General features: G+C 48.3%; 2 protein-coding genes across 5 annotated transcripts; both read right to left on the reverse strand.

Moving 5' to 3' along the window:
* Nucleotides 1-1739: 1739 nt before the first annotated feature.
* On the reverse strand, nt 1740-17151 carry golga3 (golgin A3). Of its 3 annotated transcripts, none has more exons than XM_046841747.1 (24): nt 17013-17151; nt 16315-16530; nt 14464-14553; nt 13714-13823; nt 12121-12698; nt 11653-11764; nt 11105-11411; nt 10819-11021; nt 10573-10710; nt 10245-10406; nt 9767-10135; nt 7819-7896; nt 7431-7694; nt 7254-7348; nt 6876-7092; nt 6647-6790; nt 6371-6568; nt 6169-6285; nt 5312-5451; nt 5078-5210; nt 4762-4884; nt 4430-4594; nt 4104-4261; nt 1740-4004 (listed from the first exon to the last, which is right to left on the reverse strand). In XM_046841747.1, the coding sequence occupies exons 2-24, from the start codon at nt 16457-16459 to the stop codon at nt 3842-3844; spliced, it is 4209 nt and encodes a 1402-aa protein (XP_046697703.1). In that variant the 5' UTR covers nt 16460-16530; nt 17013-17151; the 3' UTR covers nt 1740-3841. The 3 variants fall into 3 exon arrangements, with proteins under 3 accessions (XP_046697703.1, XP_046697702.1, XP_046697701.1); XM_046841746.1 differs by having other exon boundaries at nt 4104-4258; nt 14371-14553; XM_046841745.1 differs by having other exon boundaries at nt 14371-14553.
* Nucleotides 17152-18330: 1179 nt separating this feature from the next.
* On the reverse strand, nt 18331-22182 carry ranbp1 (RAN binding protein 1). Of its 2 annotated transcripts, none has more exons than XM_046841756.1 (6): nt 21981-22182; nt 19980-20116; nt 19652-19809; nt 19421-19549; nt 19268-19330; nt 18331-18972 (listed from the first exon to the last, which is right to left on the reverse strand). In XM_046841756.1, the coding sequence occupies exons 1-6, from the start codon at nt 21993-21995 to the stop codon at nt 18848-18850; spliced, it is 627 nt and encodes a 208-aa protein (XP_046697712.1). In that variant the 5' UTR covers nt 21996-22182; the 3' UTR covers nt 18331-18847. The 2 variants fall into 2 exon arrangements, with proteins under 2 accessions (XP_046697712.1, XP_046697711.1); XM_046841755.1 differs by having other exon boundaries at nt 18331-18975; nt 21981-22179.
* Nucleotides 22183-23316: the final 1134 nt, after the last annotated feature.

Here is a 23316-nt window from a genome sequence, read left to right on the forward strand (position 1 = left end):
GCAGTACATCCTTCCCAGCTCGGTCCCTCTGCCTGGCCAATCGGTACAAATCCTTTTCTCCTTCCTTAGTGTCCAACTTCTCCTACAGCTCCTCATATGCCTTTTCCTTGGCTTTCGCCACATCCCTCTTTACCTGCTGCCGCATCTCCTTGTACTCCTGCCTACTTTTCTCATCACTTTGTCGAGCCCACTTCTGTTTCTCCAACCTCTTTCTCCTTCTGCTCTCCTGCACTTCCTCATTCCACCACCACATCTCTTTGTCTTTCTTTCTATTTCCAGATGTTACACCAAGAACTTTTCTATCTGTCTCCCTCATCACTTCTGCAGTAGTTGCCCAATCATCCAGCACCTCTTCACCACCACTGAGCCTCTCTCTGACCTCTTACCTGAACCTCACACTACACTCTTCCTCCTTCAGTTTCCACCATCTTATTCTTCTTTCAGTCCTCACTCTCCTCCTCTTCTTCTTCACCTCCAAAACCATCCTACAGACCACCATCCGATGCTGTCTAGCTACACTGTTCCCCGCCAACACCTTACAGTCTCCAATCTCCTTCAGGTTGCATCTCCTACATAGAACATAATCCACCTGTGTGCACCTTACAGAGGCTTTAGCCATGTTAGCAAATCACTGTCCCTCTACTTCATGAACAGCACTAACATCTTAATGCTGAATCAGTAGATTTTTAAAATGTGGATCCAGATTGGATTATATCTGTACTATTCACCTCTTTAGCTTTATAAATTATTAAATAATTATTTAAATATTTAAAATTTGGCACAACAGGTACAGGACTCTGTGTACAATGCGTTGGACGTGCAGCTGGGATGAGCGAATCTCTCCGGTGAGATGCCCCACTGTCGCTAGCGCTCGACAGAGTAAAGTTGTCTCAGTGTGAATTTCTATCTGTTTCAAACAGCAATTTAAGTGATAAAAGCATGTCTTCCAAATGCTCAAGTATGTCTAGTGCTGGTAGTGAAAAAAGAAGAGGAAAGCCATCAGTTTAGAGCAGAAAATGTAAATTATAAATCAGCATAAAGCCGAAAAGGTTGTCAGTCATAGTACCATCTTCAACTTACCATATTTTTGACTTACAATGGAGTCGTCGTCGCATATTTCCATCGTAAGTGGGGGACCTAACACCATTTGTATATACTGTAGTGAAATATCAAAAAGAGAATCCAGTAGAGTTAAAATAGCAGCTGCCAATTTTAGAAACGATTGTATATTATCATGACCTGGTGGTTCGTTAAACATTTCTTTGGAAGTTTATTAGTGATCTGTTGAAAGGAAACTCTATGTGAACTCTGTTTTATGTTTGCAGAAAGGTTCAGCCAGAAAGTGAAAAAAGTGTATTATCATTTATTCATGATTTAATAAAATTATAATAAATTACTACTACTAATAAAAATATATTCCATTAACCAAATCACATTAAAGTATTTCTGAACCTAAATGGACAATTAATGAATGTAGCATTCCTCTGGCATACAGCAGTCCATGTGAAAGTAGGATTGAAAGACCTGGAGTTGGCCGACCTCTTCCTGATTAATTTCTTATTGCCATTAATAATAAGTGTTTGAATAGAGACCGATCCACAATAAATTACATTAAAAGCTTCAGTTTTAGCAGATCGATTATATTCAAATTATTTAATGCATTTTCATGTAATCTAACAAAAATAATTTGCTTAGTAATAACAATTTGTGGCTCGATGCACCAGAATGAAACTTCAGAATACACTAACAGTAAATGTATTTAATGTTGTTAATTTTATAATATACATTTATAAGGGGTCAGCAATACCGTGTGTGACCTGTAGGGGCGCATAGCTAACACAGTCACACAGATTTTGTCTTGAAAATGGACCCAATGGGGTCATCAGAGAAAACCTCACTGTTGTCACTGTTGTCGTGTCTAGACACTGTTTGGTAGGTGCTTGTATAGCTTTGCTGGTGGGGACCTCAGTTTAGGTCCCCACGGTGACATGGGTCCCCATGAGTCAGTGTGCATTCAGGTCGAAGTCCCCACCAGGATAGGAGAACATGAACACACACACACACACACACACACACACACACACACACACACACACACACACACACACACACACACACACACAGAGAGGAAAAAAAGAGAAAAAGCGAATTTCTTCCATCACACAGTTGTTTAAATAAAAAGGAAACAGGATGAAGACGTAAAAAACGCAGAAATAAAAACAGTGAATTATATTAATGTAAATAATTTACACTCTGCAGCCTTAAAGTGACACGGCAACTTTACATCCCTCATACACCCCCCACCCGTCATACATCAGATTAAAGAACAGCACACGTTTTCTCCGTTTATAGTTACAGCCAAGCGTGGAGGGAAACGAAACGTCGCTTCTCGTCCACGTTCTAGCAGTTCTGCACGTTCTGACACTGGAGACTCCGTCCCCAAACCTTACCGAACTGCATCATGGGATTGCTCTGGAAACGTTGCATACACCTCACACGACAGATGTTTAAATGCCACAGCTCATTATGTGCATTATACATAAATCAAAGAGCAAAACAACCACTCAGGAAAAAAAGAAAAAACAGCAACATTTTACAACTTTTTTTCTGAATTTTTTCCCCGAAGCCGTCAGTTGTGCAATATTTTAGGGTGTCAATACATTTCTTATTTTATATACATTATAAATTACATGCTGCTCCATATCGCAGAGAGAGAGAGAGAGAGAGAGAAAGAGGGAGAGAGAGAGAGGGAGAGAGAGAGAGCTGTTTGAACCTTGTTTAGATAAAGGGGGTGTGGTCAGTTATATGGCTCACACTAACCATTAAAAATAATAATAATAATAATAATAATAATAACAACACTCTGCCCCGGGGGGAGGAGAAGGTCAGGAGACTCTCTCTATCCATCACATCACAGCTAAATGATGGCAGCATGCTGTGGATCTGATCCTCATCACACTGAACATGATGAGAGAGAGGATGAATGAAAAGAGAGAGATGGTATATATCTACAGAAGCCCGAGGTGTGTGTGTGTGTGTGTGTGTGTGTGTGTGTGAGAGAGAGAGATCAGTGAGGAGCGACCCTGTAACATCAGCACAGTGTTATGACGAGAGCATCGCCGTGGTGACGGTCCCTGAGGGTGGGGCGGGCGGGGTGGAGTTTGAGGGCGGGGCTATAAGCAGGAAGGGAAGGGTTCTCTGGATCTGGTGCTTCTGCTCTTTACACAGCCCTTTAATCTCTGAGCCACGTGTGCAACACGTGTGTACGGGACTAATGAAAAGTGGGCATCAGAATAAACGCTGGCCTCTCGGTCGCCATGGATACGGGTAGTTGGGACGTTTTGTGCAGCCCTTTGATTCCTGATCCACTCGGATCACGTACGTACACGTGTAGGTCAGCTTTTCGTTCAGGACCTGTGAATCAGAACAGTGACACCACGTCTACAGCGCTGTATTAACACGTGACCTTATTCCTGCTCAATGATCCAATACAAAACCTCAGTTCTGACGCTCTGAACAACACAGAAGATGGAGAGACTCTACGTGCCCTACTCCCAAACAGAACACTGTAATGGTGACGTGTCCACGTGTCCAACACGCCGGTACGTGTTGTATAGTTGTCACGTGTCATTTCTTATTTTTTTGGTGAATTCTAGCAACAAGTCCTCCGACGTTTCACACCATAAATAAAAGAACGAAATAAAACGCTGAAACAGCGTTAGGTCCAGCTGTGATGGGACACGACCGAGCGGACGGGCCGCGTGATACAGGACAATAAAAGAGGACGTTAAAAAGTGTGTGTTAGGATCAAACGTGTCCTCTCACTGACAGACAGATGTGTTTATGAAGACGGAGTCTCCTCGGGTCCCGTCTCCTCGTCCTCATTGGGCGAGCTCCCTTTCTCGTGGAAGCCGAGTCTCTGAAGCTCCTCCTCCGCCGTGACCCACGTCGCCACGGTAACCGTGTGTTCCTCCATCTGCTTCTGAAGACTGTCCATCTCCTCCCTGGAGACAAAAAGACAAGAAGATGAGGAACGTGATCTGAGATGATCTGAGCAGTGTGTGTGTGTGTGTGTGTGTGTGTGTGTGTGTGTGTGTGTATACTTGAGTTGTCGTAAGCAGTTGTGCAGGTTGTTGAGTGGTTCCTTGTTGACGGAGGCAGCCGGCTTCAGGAGCTCATCCAATAATGATGCAGGAACCGGACAATCTGGAATCTTCACCGGAGTCAAAGGGGCGGAGTCACACTTCACCTCCATCCGCTGCTGCAACACACACACACACACACACACACACACACACACACACACACACAGGGACTGTCTCAAACGTTTTGTCACCCAGATAGGAACTAACACTCCATGACACACTCACACACACACACACACACACACACACACACACACACACACACACACTTTCTCTCTCCTGACCTTGCGGGTGCGTGTGTGTTTGAGCTCCTGCTTGAGCTGCGTGTTCTGCTGCAGCAGGCTCTTCATGCTGTTCCTCAGCTCGCCCACCTTCGCCTGCAGCACAAACTTATCCTTCTTGGTGCTGTTCAGATCCTCCTGCACCATCTCCAGCTCCACCCGTACCCTCTGCACACACACACACACACACACACACACAGTAAGACAGGCTCTGACAAAAAGCATCCTGACAAACATCCTGAAATCCTGATGCCAAACAGAAGAAAGGTTAAGAGCTGTGTGTGTGTGTGTGTGTGTGTGTGTGTGTGTGTGTGTGTGTGTGTGTGGTGTTTGACCTGCAGTGTTTCCTGCATGGTGTCCAGTTCTCTCTGATTGCACTTCTCTGACAGTTCCAGGTGTTGGCGCTGTGCATCAAGCTCCTGCTGCTTCTGCTCCACCTCCCACTTTAGATCCTCCACCTACACACACACACACACACACACACACACACACACACACACACACACACACACACACACACACACAAATAATTATTATAGATCAGTAACAACAGAAATATTAACAGAGCTAAACACACAAGTGTACAAGTGATTTTTATGGACAGAATGTGTGTGTGTGTGTGTGTCTGTGTGTGTGTGTGTGTGTGTATACCTCCTGGTTAGTGAGCGGCTGTTTGTTGAGCTCGTCATCCAGCTGTTTCTGTAAGATCTGCAGCTGTGTGTGTGCTTCAGCCAGCTCAGCCTCGAATCGAGACACGTCCTGAGAGCGCCGAGTGTCCTGAGCTCTGAGGAGACACACACACACACACACACACACACAATTCACACTATGCACACACACATGCGCGCGCACACACACACACACAGTGTGTGTTGGAGGACATACTCGAGTCTCCTGGCCTCCTCCTGCAGTGATCTCATCAGCTCCTCTTTGGCCTGAAGCTCCTTTCTGATCTCACTGAGCTCCAGCACGGCCGCTCTGTAATGTCTACGGTTATGAGCCGCTTCCAGCCTCGCCTCGGCCACCTACACACACACACACACACACACACACACACACACAAACACACACACACACCCCAGTCAGGGGGTAAAAAAAAGAGGTGTATATTTCAGAATTCAATCAGAAGAAACAGACACAAATCTAAAACTAGTCACTGTGTAAGATTAGACACATGAGCACACACGTCCCATGTACATACCTGCCAAAAGATTAGACAGCAATGTGAGATCAGACACAATCAAACAGCACTGATATAACTACAAGGTATGAAAACTCAGATTAGACACTAATGAAAGTCTAATGACACTGTAACTGCTGTGTTAGATCAGACACTATAAAGTGGAAGCTTGGAGATTAGACACTAATGAAAGTCTAATGACACTGTAACTGCTGTGTTAGATCAGACACTATAAAGTGGAAGCTTGGAGATTAGACCCTAATGAAAGTCTAATGACACTGTAACTGCTGTGTGAGATCAGACACTATAAAGTGGAAGCTTGGAGATTAGACCCTAATGAAAGTCTAATGACACTGTAACTGCTGTGTTAGATCAGACACTATAAAGTGGAAGCTTGGAGATTAGACCCTAATGAAAGTCTAATGACACTGTAACTGCTGTGTGAGATCAGACACTATAAAGTGGAAGCTTGGAGATTAGACCCTAATGAAAGTCTAATGACACTGTAACTGCTGTGTTAGAGCAGATGAAGCCGTAAAGTAACCCTAACCCTAATCCCTACCTGCTCGGTCAGCTCCTTCACTTTGATCTTCTCATTCTCAAGAGCAGCCTGCAGGGTCTGGACCAGGTTCCTCATCTGCTGGTCTTCCTCCTCCTTCCTCTTCAGCACGGCTTGAACCTGTAAGCGTAATTCAGACAGAAGTTTATTTAGGAGTGAAACAGAAACCTGCTGTGGCGTGTGAAAGCTGAGCGACTGATCAGACCTGCAGGTTGAGTTGGACCAGGTCAGCTTCTCTCTTGGCTAGTGCAGCCTCGAGGACGTTAGCATGCTCCCGCAGCGCGTTGTGGGATTGGCCGAGTCCGGTCAGCTTCCCTTTCTCGTGCTCGAGCTCCAGCGCTAGCTTCTTGTTAGCGTCCTCCAGGCGGCGGATTCGCTTCTTGAATCCACGAGCCTCCTGCAGCTGTAGGTAGAGAACATCACGGTTAGAGACACTTTCAGGGGAACACAAAGATCCCAGACCACACAGAGCTCTTCTGACCTCGTCCTCCAGCTCCAGCACCTTCTCCTGATACTCCTCGAGCTCGGCACTGGTCAGACTGATCACCTCCTGCAGCTCCTTCTCCAGCAGGGCTTTACTCTGGAGTATGGAGTTCAGCTCCACCTGCAGGGATTCCACCTTCCCCTGGAAACCAAACACACCAAACTAATCACCATGGCCACCTCACTCCCTCTGATCATCAACACACGTCTCACCATCAGGAGGTTACCTGCAGGGCCTGGTTGTTCCCGCTCTCGTCCACCTGTGCTCGAAGCTTCTCTAGCTCCGCCTCCGCCGTCTCCTTCTCCCCCAGGGCTTCCTGCAAACGTCGGCTGAGGATGCTCACTGCGTTCTCGTACGCCTTGTGTTTCACCTTCAGATCCTTCTGAGCGCTCGTCAAATCCGTCCCCAGCTTCTTCACCCTCACCTTCTGCTCTGAGATCGCCCTGAGACACAGCAGCACACTTAATTACTAACGCTGACCTCGTTCTTCATCATGATCACCAGAAACATCTCCACTTAGAAAAATACACTTCCTGTTAGCATGAAAACGTAGGATCGCTTTTGGTCATTTTGTTACTAGCAACAGTTCGGTCATGTGACTCACTTCTTGGCTTCATTCTGCATCTCCTCCACCTTCTTCCTCAGGACCTCGTTCTCCTCTGTGACCGCAGAGAGCTGATTCTGGTCAAACTGCACAGACTAGACACACACCGACGCTTAGGGGCTATTGGTAAGAAAGTGGTGTGTGTGTGTGTGTGTGTGCGTGTGTGCGCGTGCACACCTGCAGCTGTGTGTCGAGCCGGTCTCTCTCGCCCTGCACCTCCTGTAGATGATCCTCCAGGCTGCTCATCTGCTGCTGCACTCTCTGGACCTCCTGCAGGAGGCGCTGCTGCTCCAGCTCAGCACTCCTCTTCTCCTGGGCCACCTGCTGAACCTCCTCCTTCAGCTCCTTTACCTCCAAAAGCAAACGCTTCTTCGTCATCTTCAGCTCTGAGATCAGTTGCTCCTTAGAGGCGGCGTCTCGCCTGTACGCCTCCACCATCACCTGCAGGGGGCGATACAGAGCAACTCTCATACACAATAATTACACAGGTGGTTGAGGTGGTGGGAGGGGCCTGTGTGGTGGGAGGGGCTTATAGCATTATGGTACGCGGGTCAGGTAGACGTACCTTCTGCTGGTTGAACTGTTCCTTCAGTTTCTGTGTGTGTTTCTTCAGAGAGACGTTCTCCTGCTGTAACGACTCGATCTGGAACACAAAATCACAGATTTATTTGTACAAATGTGAGAAGACACTCAGGAGATTATGGCAGGTGTGTGTAGTAGAGGGTTTAGGGGTGGGCGTGTGTAGAGGTGGGCGTGTGCGTGTGTGTAGAGGTGAGCGTGTGTGTGGAGATGGGCGTGTGTGTAGAGGTGGGTGTGGGCGTGTGTGTAGAGGTGGGCGTGTGTGTGTGTAGAGGTGGGCATGGGCGTGTAGAGGTGGGCATGGGCGTGTGTGTGTGTAGAGGTGGGCGTGTGCATGTGTAGAGGTGGGCGTGGGCGTGTGTAGAGGTGGGCGTGGGCGTGTGTAGAGGTGGGCGTGGGCGTGTGTAGAGGTGGGCGTGTGTAGAGGTGGGCATGGGCGTGTGGAGGTGGGCGTAGGTGTGTGTGTGAGAGGTGGGTGTGTGGGTAGAGGTGGGCGTGTGTGTAGAGGTGGGCGTGTGGAGGTGGGCATGGGCGTGTGTGGAGGTGGGCGTGGGCGTGTGTGTAGAGGTGGGCGTGTGTGTGAGGTGGGTGTGTGTGTGTGGAGGTGGGCGTGTGTGGGGTGGGCGTGTAGAGGTGGGCATGGGCGTGTGTGAGGTGGGTGTGTGTAGAGGTGGGCGTGGTGTGTGTGTGTGTAGAGGTGGGCGTGTGTGTAGAGGTGGGCGTGGGCGTGTGTGTAGAGGTGGGCGTGGGCGTGTGTGTGTAGAGGTGGGCGTGTGTGTAGAGGTGGGCGTGGGCGTGTGTAGAGGTGGGCGTGGGCGTGTGTGTAGAGGTGGGCGTGTGTGAGGTGGGTGTGTGTAGAGGTGGGCGTGTGTGTAAAGGTGGGCGTGTGTGTGTGTGTGTGTAGAGGTGGGTGTGTGTGTGTAGAGGTGGGCGTGGCATGTGTGTGTGTGTGTGTAGAGGTGGGCGTGTGTGTGTAGAGGTGGGCGTGTGTGTGTAGAGGTGGGCGTGTGTGTGTAGAGGTGGGCATGTGGGCGTGTAGGTGGGTGCATGTGTTTGTGTGGAGGTGCACGTGTGTGTGTGTGTGTGTGTGCACGTGTGTGTGTGTGTGGGGTGGGCGTGTGCATGTGTAGAGGTGGGCGTGGGCGTGTAGAGGTGGGCGTGGGCGTGTGTGAGGTGGGCGTGGGCGTGTGTAGAGGTGGGCGTGTGTAGAGGTGGGCATGGGCGTGTGTGGGGTGGGCGTGGGCGTGTGTGTAGAGGTGGGCGTGTGTGTGGGGTGGGCGTGTGTGTAGAGGTGGGCGTGGGCGTGTGTGTGTGGGGTGGGCGTGGGCGTGTGTGTAGAGGGTTTAGGGGTGGGCGTGTGTGTAGAGGTGGGCGTGGGCGTGTGTAGAGGTGGGCGTGGGCGTGTGTAGAGGTGGTGGGCGTGTGTGAGGTGGGTGTGTGTGTAGAGGTGGGCGTGTGTGTGTGGTGTGTGTGTGTGTGTGTGTAGAGGTGTGTGTGTGTGTGTAGAGGTGGGCGTGGGCATGTGTGTGTGTGTGTGTAGAGGTGGCGTGTGTGTGTAGAGGTGGGCGTGTGTGTAGAGGTGGGCATGTGGGCGTGTGTGTGTGTGTGTGTGGAGGTGCACGTGTGTGTGTGTGTGTGTGCACGTGTGTGTGTGTGGAGGTGCACGTGTGTGTGTGTGTGTGTGTGTGTGTGTGGAGGTGCACGTGTGTGTGTGTGTGTGTGTGTGTGTGGAGGTGCACGTGTGTGTGTGTGTGTGTGTGTGTGTGTGTGTGTGTGTGTGTGTGTGTGTAGGTGCACGTGTGTGTATGTGTGTGCGCGCACGCGTGAATGGGTTTCTATCCAAATGCTGTGTGAAAGCTGTGAAACGCTACGTTTTCAGATAAAAGTATTGGCACCCCTGCGTTTGAGTTTATGTAAATCTGTGATCTACTCACCTGCGTGGCCTGGACCTGCACTTCCTGTCCGAGCCGCTCGAGCGCATCAGAGGAGTCCAACACTTCCTGTCCGAGTTTCTCGGCCCCATCGCCCAGCTGGTCCTTCTCGGCACGCGCCGCCTGCAGCGCCACCTCCAGGACGATCTTCTCGTTGCGCAGGGAGTGCAGCTCTTCGTCGTGGGTGAAGGAGTCGGACTGCAGCTCAGCCAACTCGGCCTGGAGCTGCTCGTAGCGCGCCTCCATCAGCTGCAGCGCCTGCTCTTTACTCTGCAGTGCATCCTGAGTCTCCGTCAGCTTCTTCATCAGATCCACGTGCTCACGCTGGAACGCTGAGAGCTGACCTTCCTTCTGGGACAGAGACACTCTCACCTGGACAAGACAGGAACAGGACACGGATCTACCTGCTACACTCATTCTCATGCACCTGTACGTGTGTGTGTGTGTGTGTGTGTGTGTGTGTGTGTGTGTGTGTGTGTACCTCCTCTAGCTCCCGCTCGAGTGATGCAGTTTTGCTGGCTGCTTTTAGAAGCTGCTCTCGCTCCTCCTCAAACTCCTCCAGTTTCCGCTGCAGGTCCTCCTCCACCATCGACTTCGCGTCCTGGATCTGCAAGATGGCCGCTTCCTGCGTCAGCATGTCCGTCTAGAGGGGGCAGAGTCAGAGAAGAGAGACATGAATGGGTGTCTCAGGGTATACAGGGTACCTCATACAGGGTAAGACATTTTAAATAAAGAAGAATATGTTGGATTGGGGCGGAGCCAGGTATGAGGTCAGGTTGTGATATCACAGATTAAGCTCCACCTCTCACCTCGATGCTCTGCAGCTGGACTGCAATCCTCTCCTTCTCCTTAATGGAGCGGTGTTTGGACTCGGTGAGCTGGTGGGACAGGCTGACGTTCTCGATCTTTAGTGTCTCCAGCATGCCGACCTGAGTCATGTGACCCGCCTGCGAAGAAGAGGAGGAAGAGGATGCGCTGTAGTACACCATTACAAAGATACACTGATGTGTGAAGAAACACAAGGATTAAACCAGTGTGTGTGTGTGTGAGTGTACCTGCATGTTGGCCATCTGACCCTGCAGTCGGACCCGGGCTTCCTGTGCTATAGCGAGCTGCTGCTGATACCAACTGCGCAGCTGCTGCAGCGACTGCACCTCCGCCTGCGACGTCTGCAGCCGAGAGTTCAGAGCACCACGTTCAGCCTCCACCTGCTGCAGCTGTGTGTGCAGTCCTGACAGCTGCAGACGCAACTCGCTCACTAACACACACACACACGCTGATGAACGTCATGCGTTTACATTATTTATCATATTTATCATGTGTAGGTTCCTGCCTCCTTACCCGTGGTGTCTCTGGAGCTCAGGTTCTGCTGCATGTCCTCCACCCTCCCCATCAGCCTTTGGTACTGCTGCTCGGCGAGCTGCAGGTCTTTGGAGAGCGACTCCATACCGGTGTTCTTCTCCTCCAGCTGACCCTGCAGCTCCGCCATGCTTCGCTCCAGCCCGACCGCCTCCGAGCGCAGGGACGACACCTCCGACGCCAGGGACGCCTGACGCTCCGTACTCACACGCGTCTCCTCGCACTGAGCTCGCAGACGAGCGTCCAGCGCCGCTAACTCCGCCTGCAGCTCCGTCTTCTCCTTCAGAGCCTGCGACAGGGGCGGAGCTTAGATTTATAACGCGCACACACACACACACACACACACACACTGCACATATACAGGTGATGTTATTAACATTTAAATATGCATTAAAAGATCAAAATAAGCGAGGCCCATTGTCACTAGTAGTGAATGTCAGAACTGTTACCTGTAGCGTGTGTGTGTGCGTGCGTGCTTCGTTCCTTGTTTTGATTTGCTTTCATCATCAGTTTATTATCAGTTATCTCACCTGACTGGCCTCAGAGGACAGAGACTCCAGCTGTCCCTCCAGCCTCATCTTCTCCTTCAACACCTGCAGCAGCTCATCATGATTCCCCATCACTGAGCTCCCGTATGACACACTGCACACACACACACACACACACACACACACACCAATAAAATATATGTTGAATGCGTATAAGTACGCAGGTTTGTGACCTGCATCACGTAAATCACTTTTTCCTGATTGCTTAATTACCCTTATGTTGCCATGGTTTCACTCACAGACTCACTTCATTAACACAAGCTCTATTTGACTGACAACTCTAACGTTACATATATAATGAGTGGGCGTGGCCAAACTTTACACTGTTCTGATAATATTTAGATATTTAATCCATGTGCGAGTCATTATAAGCTCATTAATATTCATATATGTTATTGGTATGATAATGACTCCTGAGTGAGATGTTTGATTTGAGTAAAACAGACGTACGTGCTGGAGAAGCTGTCCCTGCGACTGCGCGACTCTGCCCCGCCCTCACTCTCCAGCTCCTCATTGGCCCCGCCTTCCTTCTCCAGCTCCAGCTCTTCATTGGCTGCCTGCAGCACCTCCCTTAGAGAAGGGTACCGCCCCACGACCACTTCCCCCTCCTCTTCCTTCTTAACCGTTACCGTGAGCTCTAACGCTCCGTCGTTTGCGACGTTCTCACTGGTGTCTGAGATTGTGGAGACGGAGCTGGTGCTGGTCCCAGACAGCATGGAGACAGAGCTGGTGTTTATCTCAGAGACCCCGGAGACAGAGGAGGACCAGGATTTTTCGCTGGCGGTGTCCGGGGTTTTGTAGTCAGCAAGCGAGTGGATCTTTCCGGATCGTGATTTGGACTTCCGGTCTTTGGGAGCTGGGATGCCCAGGCTGCCCAGTTTGGGTCCGCGGGGAACGCTGGTGCGCAGGAACGAGTACTCCGTCGTCATGGCGACCGTGGAAGCACGAGGCAAGATGTCAGGGTGCAGCATGAGCTCTGGGTCCAAGGTACTGCAGGGGCGAGACTTGGGGGACAAACGATGGTGTGACTGAGAGAGAGAGAGATAGAGAGAGAGAGAGAGAGAATATAAAAGAAGGGGTTAAAAAAGAAGAAAAAATTTGGTGAATAAATTAATGGATGAATAGAGATAGAGAGACGGACAGATAAATGGATGGATGGATTGTGATTAATGGATGAATGGATAGATAGATGTATTGCTAGCTAGCTAGATAAATGGATAAACGGATTGATGGATAGACAGATAGATGAATAAATGGGTAGGTAGATGCACACAGACGAGAGCTGAGGTAAAAGTTAGCTGTAAAAAGTTAACTTGACCAAAGATGACAATGCTAACTGCTAGCTGTAACAGCTAACACGGGTGTGTGTGTGTGTGTGTGTGTGTGTGCGCGTGTGTGTGTGTGTGAGACTGAAGCAGAGCTCCAACGGGTTGTCAGGCTGTGATTAGCGTGAGTGTGTGACACAAAGTGACTATAAATATGAGAGGAATGTGGATCTGAATGAGATGATTGACAGGTCGCTTCAGAGGAAATAAAGAACGATAGAATCTGTACTGTCACTGATAAAACCCCCTCAGGGCCTCGTGCTAATCATGCTAATGAAAAAATCCCCAAAGTGATGGCACTCCAACGCAATGACACGTTTAGCTACACACTGTGTTAATAATGACTTTTACTTTTCACGTGAGCTACAATGTGTGAACCAGTGAGCATCAGACAGCAGCACTGAGCACCTGTGTGACAGAAACACATGCTGATTACTCTACTGATAGCACCATGTGAGCGGCATGTGAGCGGCATGTGAGCGGCATGTGAGCGGCATGTGAGCGGCATGTGAGCGGCATGTGAGCGGCATGTGAGCATTGAGATCAAAGGATTTCTCAGGTGTCACTGCTAACACTGAATATATCAAAGTGAGCATGTGTTAGCATGATCACATCCTACAAGCTAAATACAATTACTGAGACAAACACCAAAAGTATTGGCACCCTGACCAGTGTGTGTGTGTGTGTGTGTGTGTGTGTGTGTGTGTGTGTGTCTTACCCTCTCCCGCTGTCTCTGAACGCGGTACTGTTTCAGCTGCTCCTCCAGACGCCGACGTGCATCCAGACGAATCTTCTCCTCGTTCTCCATCTCCAGAGATGGCTCGTTCGCTACACACACACACACACACACACACACACACGGGAGTGAGTTTGGTCTCAGTAGTTATCCTGGGTAATTATTCTTAACTCTGACAAAACTGTCCAGTGGAAGATGAATAAAAGCTGCATACACACACACGCATGCACGCGCGCACACACACACACACACAGAGCGTGCAGAGGTGTGAGACGTGAGCTGATGGTACACTCCTCTCCTGTCAATCATTTTATAGCCACGCCCCCTCACTCTCCTAACTCTAATTAATTATAAGCAGTTAATATAAAAATCTGGTGTGTTAACGAGCGTCAGTATTTTCACACTGACTGATCAGCACACGTCTGACACGGGAGAAAAACATAACACGCTTAGCACCATTAGCTTAGCAATCCAACAGAACAAAAAACATCCAATCTCCAAAGCCAGCCCTGAGGGTCGAGAGTGTGTTAGAGGGGCAGATCAGCCTGAGGGGTCACACTCGGGGGTTAAAGTGTGAGTGGGCGGGGCAGGAGGAGGGTGGGGGGCGGAGTCAGGGGCAGTTTGATCCCGTGTGCTTACACAGTTCCGTCTCCTGCATGGGGATACTTAGTCTGAGCGACTGCAGGGCCGAGCCCTCAGGCTTCTCTACGCTGTCATGGAAACAAGCCACACCTGCACCAGGAAGTGACACGGGAGACGAGCTGCTGTTTCCGGTCTCTCTCCGAACCTCTCCGTTCTCCAGCAGCTCCATGTTGACGTGACCTGCATCAGAGTTAGAGAAAAAACACACACACAGAGAATGAACAAAAGAGTGGAAAAATATGTATAATAACCAGTGTGTGTGTGTGTGTGTGTGTGTGTGTGTGTGATTATGATCAGAGAAGCACTGTGAGATAACAGGTGTAGTAAAACAGGTTGAGCGAGTGAGGTGAGGAACTGATTTATACTAGGGATGCACCGAAATAAAAATTCTTGGCCGAAAACCGAAAAAAACGAAACACAGTAAGAAATTATGGCAATTATTATTATGATTGCATTTATGTCTATGACTGTGTACTAAACTTACTAAAATCAAGGCATTTCAATTGCATAAATTAATATTAAAGTTTCAAAGAATTAATCAATTACAAATGCTGAAAATATTTATTTATAGCACATTGCAACAATGCACAGGATAAAATAAATTACAATTCAAACTTAAATGCACTCATGTGTACATTAAATAATAATGTACAGGCCCTCTGTCCTGCTGAAAGATTGTACAATTAAATATGTTCTTTCATAAAAACAAAGTGCATTCAGAACAAGTGCAACTGCTTAAAGATACAATACAACACTATCACTGGGAAACTTCCTGACTTTCCAAAAACCTCCCCCACAGACGGAGTGCGCGTGCTCGGAGGGGTTTTGCTTTTCTGTGCCGCGTTCCTCTGATATTCAGCATAGCGATCGTGATGTTTGGATTTCAGGTGATAAATTAAACCCGACGTGAAGAAAGTCTTTACAGACGAAATTTCGTCATTACATGTTTTGCAAATCGCTCTCCGTGGGTCTTTCTCAGATATACTGAAATACGTCCACACCGCAGACATGTTGTTTTAGACATGCACGTGCAGGCAGCGGTTTCTGTTTGTGTCATCACAACAAACTGTTTCTGTTTTTTGGGGGATCAAAGTCTTCCAGCCGAAAACCGAAAATGCACTTTTCGGCCATTTTCGGCCGAAAATTTTCGGTGGCCGAATATTCGGTGAATCCTTAGTATATACTCAGTCCGGAGAGACCCAACACCAGGACTCACCGTCCGGAGAGACCCAACACCAGGACTCACCGTCCGGAGAGACCCAACACCAGGACTCACCGTCCGGAGAGACCCAACACCAGGACTCACCGTCCGGAGACCCAACACCAGGACTCACCGTCCGAGAGACCCAACACCAGGACTTACAGTCCGAGAGACCCAACACCAGGACTCACAGTCCGGAGAGACCCAACACCAGGACTCACAGTCCGGAGAGACCCAACACCAGGACTCACAGTCCGGAGAGACCCAACACCAGGACTCACCGTCCGGAGAGACTCAACACCAGGACTCACCGTCCGGAGAGACTCAACACCAGGACTCACCGTCCGGAGAGACTCAACACCAGGACTCACAGTCCGGAGAGACCCAACACCAGGACTCACAGTCCGGAGAGACCCAACACCAGGACTCACAGTCCGGAGAGACCCAACACCAGGACTCACAGTCCGGAGAGACCCAACACCAGGACTCACAGTCTGGAGAGACTCAACACCAGGACTCACCGTCCGGAGAGACTCAACACCAGGACTCACCGTCCGGAGAGACTCAACACCAGGACTCACCGTCCGGGGAGACTCAACACCAGGACTCACCGTCCCGAGAGACTCAACACCAGGACTCACAGTCCAAAGAGACTCAACATTTAACACCAGGACTCAGTCCATAGTCAGGAGAAACTCATACACTTGGTAGTGAAGACTCAGGAGTGACAGCAGACTCACCGTTGGGGACGCTCTCCTCAATGTGTGGACGTGTCTGAGTGCCCGTGTCTCCGACTTCACTCCCCCGTGTACTGATGATGGTGTTGATGGTCTCTGTTGTTTCGTTGTTTCCGTTCTCCATCTCTGTACACTTCACCTCCAACATCCATGAACAGGGACGCTGATGTCCTCCTCCACTGTCTCACTTCCTGTCTCACTGCATCTTGGACACGTGACCTGTATAAGGGAAATAAACAGGAAATAAGCACGACATCTGCATTAAACTCTACCCCCACATCTGATATTCCTGAAGAGTGTGTTGGAGATCTCACTCACACTCACTCTCTCTCACACACACACACACACACACACACACACACACACACACACACACAGGTATATGCGCTGTAAATTTCTAACGGTGTTAATGTCTATAAATAAAGAGTGAGAGGTAAACAATAATAATAAGAATAATAAACATGTCTCACTCTCCTGTAGATCAGTGTGAACCCTCTGAACACTATCTAGTGCACTAGAAGCACATTCAGGACATGCCCCGCTTTAATCACCGTTAGCATGTTAGCCTGTTAGCTCTCTCACACACACACACACACACACACACACACACACACACACACACACACACACACACACACAGGTTTGATCCCGTAGTGACACAAACACACACACACACACGCACGCACGCGTGTTCCACTCACAGTGTGTTAATAAGGCACTATAACGCGTCATAAAACGGTCCGTGTGAAGTCTTTAGGGCGCGCGCGCTGGAAGACCGAACCGCTGCACCGCCGATCACAGCTACGTGGCTGTTTGGGTTCCGTCGCGGATCATCGTCCGGCTCGAGGAAGCACCCCCTCCCTCCCTCCCTCCCTCCTCCCAACTAAAGGTTCCGTGGTGGAGACGGACTGATTTCATGGAAGCACCGAACTCTTCCGGATGAACTCTAAACCTTTACATGTACCATAAAATAATTCATATTTAAATGATTAATATACACAAATATACCGAATTAGGAGCTGATAACGATGTTTTATTTTGATTCACACCGGATTCACTTAATCCTGTATTAAATACGTTTATAATTATTACATTTTACAATAATTATAATTTAATACACGGGATATTCATATGTATTTTTAAGCTGCATTTCATTAGTTTAAAGATGTAAAGTGTAAACAGGAAAAACACCGGTTTTCCCTCAGTTGGAGCGCTGACTCGTGAAACGTGACCCGGAAGTGCATTAGCATTAGCGTAACTCAGTGTGACCTGTGAGCAGGTCTTCCGCCTCTCAGCTCAGAGAACACACACACACACACACACACACAGTCCAGCGTTAAAGGTTCTGCTTCACTACAGAAGAAACACGTCATCACGAGGGCGGATCTGTTCATTAACTAATCCGTGTTGAATTCGAGTTATTGGTCACACACACATTCAGAGTGCGACATGTAGTGAAACGTGTTCCTCACTGCTTCATGTGTTAGATGGCTTTCAGAGCTGTTAGAAGTTTGAGAAGCTGACAGGAAAATACACTTGTTTCTAATAAAGCATTAAATCTGCCATAAACTCCCTCAGAATACTGCTGCTACATGTTCCTCAGCTTAATATGAGAAGTTTAAAGTCTATGGTTGGTTCTATTTTCCACATAATGTAAAGTTGAGAGGAAGAGCACAGTTCTCACCTTCTAACAGCAGGGGTATAGAAAATAAGGACCGCTTGTATGGATTTGGTGAAAATTAGCCTTTTAATAAGCAATGAAATGATCGAACTAGTGTCCATTACTTTACATTTCGACACAGCCATGCCGAAAGGAGGTTTTGGTCATGCTTAAAAAAACAAACAAACAAAACAAACAAAATAAGCTCCGCCTGTTTATGAAGCTCCGCCCAGACAAGTCAGATAATCAAGGCAGTGTGTAGAAGAATCATGTTGCAATACACTGAGTAAATGATCATCAGTGCACATCAAACACACGTAATACTACACTAAGCACAACACACACACACGCACACACACTCGAGTGAACGTTTCTTTATTTCCTCCATTTTGTTTATAATCAGACAGAGCAGCACCAGGCCTCAGGGTGCTTCACTGATCTCTTCAGATCATCCGCTCAGGTTGGAACCCTGAGACGCCTTCCGGGTTCTCCCTCAGAACCTCAGCTTTCTGCCGACCAAACTCGCTTCCTGCTCGTTCTGCGTCCAGTACAGAAAAAAAACAAAAGATACACGAGCCGAGGCGGGAGCGAGGCGAACCCTGCCCTCCCCCCGTCAGGGCCATCAGGTGATCCGTACACAAGCAGGCGAGCGTGTGTGTAGGTGTGTGTATGAGAGAGAAAGGAATGGATGAAGAATGATGCTGAGGTCTCTGATGGACAAATAAAAAACAAATGGAAAAACAGAGGTTTGAACCCAAAATAAAGAGACTACGTGTCCGAATGCCGTGTTCAGAGTCTGTTTTAGAAAAGAGAAGAAGTGCTGCAAGGAGGGAGGGGGTGGAGAAGAAGAAGAAAAAACAAAAACAAAAAAACAACTCATTTCTCCTCTCCCTCCTTCTTCTCCTCCTCCGTTTTCTTCTCCTTCTCTTCCTCCTTCTTCTCCTTCTCCTTGAGTGAAAGCTCTTCCAGTTTCTCCAAAACGTTGTTGGCTTTGTCTCCACCTTCTGACACAGACACACACAAAATTAATTAGAGGGAAAATGTAAGAATTGACGAATAAAAACATCTGCCTCAGGAAAAGCAGGTGTAACAGACTGCTCTGTAGCTCCTCCCACAGGGGGCGGAGTCAATGTGGAGCATTTCTGTAACATCACTGTAGCAGACTGAAAAAGTTCAGAGCCGGAGAAGACGACTTCAAACAGAGTGAGTCTGCACGCACTGGAGTGAGTGTGTGTGTGTGTGTGTGTGTGTGTGTGTGTGTGTGTGTGTGTGTGTGTGTGTGTGCGCACGCACTACCTTCGAGTGATTTCCGGACTTCCTCTTTGCATTCATCAAATTTCACCTTGAACTTCTGTGCATCTGCAATGAAAAAAACATGAGTTCATATTTCTGACCAGAGAGCTTCAGATGCTTGTGTGTGTGTGTGTGTGTGTGTGTGTGGGTACACACTCTCTGCGTTGAGGAAGCGGATGGCCAGCAGCTCTGGTTTTGGTTCTTCATCAGCGAAGTCGGCGTGTGTGTTCCACACCCAGGCCCTGTCACTGCCTGCGTTTGGCTTCAGCTCCATCAGGGGCATGACTGTACACATGCACACACAGTTTATATCACACATTTATCACGTGTATTAACAAGGGAGTGTGTGTGTGTGTGTGTGTGTGTGTGAGCCCTGAACACACTCACTGTGGTGGTTGGCACAGATTTTGAGTGTGCGGTCTCTCCTCATTAGCAGGCGGATGGAACCCTTCTCTTTGTGGCGCAGCAGCTTTACATCTCCTGTACCACGCTCCTTCCACTCCGGAGGATCGTTCTCACTCGCAAAGCGGTACAGCTTCGCTCTCCTACACACACACACACACACACACACACACACACACACACACACACACACACACACACACACAGGATGATTTATAATCAGGTTAGTAACTTCAGTCTCAGATCAATGTGTCCGAACGCTGCCCTCCCAAACCCTTTATTATATTTACCCACAATCCCGAGGAGCACTCACATTTTGAAGATCTCCTCCTCGTCCTCCTCCAGAGTTTTAACCTCGCGCTCAGGCAGAGACACGATGGGTTCGAAGTGTGGGTCATGGTTTGTGTCATCTGCGTTATCCGTGGAGGTCTCGTGCTCCTCTTGTGCATCCTTGAGAAAGAGATGGAGATGGTGTGAGTTAGAATATAGTAATTATAATTAACACTTAACTTTAGGGTGCTGTAGAGTGAAGCGTACACACACACTACAGTCAGGCAGTGTGTGTGTTCAGCACAACTGTAGGATAAAGAGACGTTGGGGGATTTGGAGTCTCGCTCTTTGTTGGGCATTTCTTTTATCTAATCTCAGAGCTGTGAACCGTGCACACACACACACACACACACACACACACACACACACACACACACACACACACACACACCCCTGGACAATGAGAGATCCAGGTTTAATCTGCCTCAGTGTGGTGGAGCTTTATTACACCACACTAACAGTGTCTGTCCTGTCTTTATCTCCAGACATTAAATACAAGACAACAAAACAATGTGCACTTCCTGGATCTTATCATATCACACGTTCTACTGTTAGGAGGTTTAAACACCATCACGTACACGTGTTTCCTCTCTGACCACACATTTATTACTCCCTGCCTTCACACACACACACACACACACACACACACACACACACACACACCAGTACCAGCACCAAACACTAAGGAACCATAAACAATAAAAACGTTACGAGTTAAAAATAAGATTGTTAATATCATAAGCATCAGCCAGAGTTGAGGCACGATATTTCAGAGTAATCGATGTATCGAGATCATACCGGTACATCAGTCAGCTCTAATCTCACAGCACTTTATGGAAAGAAGTTCCACCATTTAAAACACTAAAGAAGCTCTATATCTATACATATAAAACCATTTTCTCTCCAAACCATTAGAGATTATTTTTTACACATGACCAGAGAATAAAATAAATCTGTCTCGGTGAGATGTGAAGCAGAAAACCATGTGCGCGCGCGCACACACACACACACACACACACACACACACACACACACACACACACACACACACAGCATCCGGCCTAGCATGCTAATCAAAATCTAACACCAACACGTCATGGTGGTATTATTACTATTAGTAATTCTAATGTACACATGAACACGACATTAATCCCCTGTGCGTCTAAACACATCACCTCCTACACACAAATACACTTTTAAATATATTTTAGGATTTTTCTTATGCTAGCTGCTAGCATGTTGACTAGCAGGCGGTGTCCGGGCCTAACCGAGCTCCTGACTGGACACACGGACACACACACACACACACACACACACACACACACACACACACACACACACACACGGAACACTCATTAACTCCATCATCTCTCAGGAATGAATGGAGAGACAGTGTGTGTGTGTTTAGCTGATTAGCATGCACTAGTAGAAACAGGCCGGAACTAGCATTAGCGCTGAACTCGTGTTAGATTAGCGCGCACGCGCAGTGAGAGAGAACTCAGGTTGAGAGCAGTAAAACACTGGTATTAAAGAGGAGTGTGTGTGTGTGTGATTTATAGGCGCTGTGAGAAGAGTGTTAGCGGTGCATTGCTAGGCAGGGCCGGTGGGCTGCGGAGGAACAGGAGAGTACGCGGGCGGCACCGCTTGACGCTCGGTGGTGTGGAACATCAGCGCTAAATTCGACCGAGTTTCTGTCAGAACCACGCGCGCGCGCGCACATACACCGCGGGCAGAACCGCACCGGGCTCCACTTATATTCTACTCCCTCACACTGAACCGCACCGCGGGTGTGGGTGTGTGTGTGTGTGTGTGTGTGTTTATATAACACGCGCACAGAACCGGCTTTTTTTTAACTCGCGCACGAGCCGCTAAAACTAAATCCGCGGGAAAAGGCTCTCTCTGATTTTGTGTAAAATCCGGAATAAACCGGAGCGGGGCGGCTGAGAGAGCTGCTGAGAGAGCTGAGGAAAGCCGGGACTCTCACCTTGGGATCGGCCATGATTCCTGCGGATAAACTCCTGATTCTCTCTGCTTTTTGCTTTGGCCTGATTTTCGGCGCGTTTTCTCCTCCTCTCGTTCTCACACACTCTTCTTCCGGTTAGAGAACTGCACGCGCACGCTCACTCTACACACAGCGATCCCCTCTCTCTTTCCCGCTTCGCGCGCGACTAACCGGAACACCCGGCCGCTGACGTCATCTCCTTTCTAGCGCGGGGAGTCGAGTACCAAAGAGCGAGTCGGTTCTCCAGAAAAACAGGGAGTCGACTCTCGACATACCTCGCAGGTCGTGTATTTCCCCCTCAGGTCTTCAGTGGTGTCCTGTCTGATCTAATCCACCTCTTAACACATCATCATGACGTCACGTCTACAGAACCCATCAGAATTATAGAGAAGTGCAGTAGATCAGAGCTGCATCACACACAGGATCTCATACAGCAGTCAGTATGACTGTTATCACTAAAGCAACAAACACAATGAACACAACTCAACACGTCTCCTTTCACTGGAGCCACAACTGCACCTCCACATACATCATCTCCAGCAGAAGCACTGATATTCACCTCCTCACATCACCCTGGGGTTCCTCCATTTCTGTTCATTACAGTTTTCCTGGGGATTTACAGTGAAGACAATCTGTGTGTTTTCTGTGCAAATTCTACAAGAAAGAAAACACAACAGTATAAATAAATGCTTCATGAGAGAAGCGTAACAACTGATTTGGTTGACGTTTCCTCAAGATGTCCAGCTTTTCTTCAAAAGTGCATTTTGTGTGTATCTGTGACCAAATAAATGTGTTCTCCTCGGTCAGTCATTGTGGAATAAAAAAACAGTGATTAAATCCATGGGAATATATTTGAGATTGTGCAGTTTGTTACAGATGCGGTTTGCGAGCTCTGACTGGTGCGCTCTTTGACCGTCTGATAAAAAAAAAAACATGAAAAATGCTGATGTTCTCGACGTGTTCCCGGTGACTCCAACTTGCAATCTGATTGGCTAAAGTCATGTACGTTATACTGCAGTCACATGTACGTTATTCTACAGTCACGTGTACGTTATACTACAGTCACATGTACGTTATTCTACAGGCACGTGTACGTTATACTACAGTCACATGTACATTATTCTACAGCTCACGTGTACTTTATACTGCAGTCACGTGTACGTTATACTACAGTCACGTGTACTTTATACTGCAGTCACGTGTACGTTATTCTACAGTCACGTGTACGTTATACTGCAGCCACGTGTACGTTATTCTACAGTCACGTGTACGTTATACTACAGTCACGTGTATGGTATACTGCAGTCACATGTACGTT

This window comes from Silurus meridionalis, chromosome 27 (assembly GCF_014805685.1).
Source record: "Silurus meridionalis isolate SWU-2019-XX chromosome 27, ASM1480568v1, whole genome shotgun sequence".
Classification (NCBI taxonomy): domain Eukaryota; kingdom Metazoa; phylum Chordata; class Actinopteri; order Siluriformes; family Siluridae; genus Silurus; species Silurus meridionalis.

Bases quoted from the DNA above. Each gene is read 5' to 3' on its own strand.
- golga3 (XM_046841745.1), bottom strand. From the start codon at position 16,459: ATGTTGGAGGTGAAGTGTACAGAGATGGAGAACGGAAACAACGAAACA. The intron at 10,711-10,818 runs GTACACTCACAC...TCTTCTTCGCAG, and splicing joins GTCAGATGGCCAACATGCAG to GCGGGTCACATGACTCAGGT. The intron at 10,407-10,572 runs GTGAGAGGTGGA...TGCCCCCTCTAG, and splicing joins TCCAGCTGCAGAGCATCGAG to ACGGACATGCTGACGCAGGA.
- ranbp1 (XM_046841755.1), bottom strand. The intron at 19,810-19,979 runs GTGAGTGCTCCT...GTGTGTGTGTAG, and splicing joins GAGGAGGAGATCTTCAAAAT to GAGAGCGAAGCTGTACCGCT. The intron at 19,550-19,651 runs GTGAGTGTGTTC...GCATGTGTACAG, and splicing joins AATCTGTGCCAACCACCACA to TCATGCCCCTGATGGAGCTG.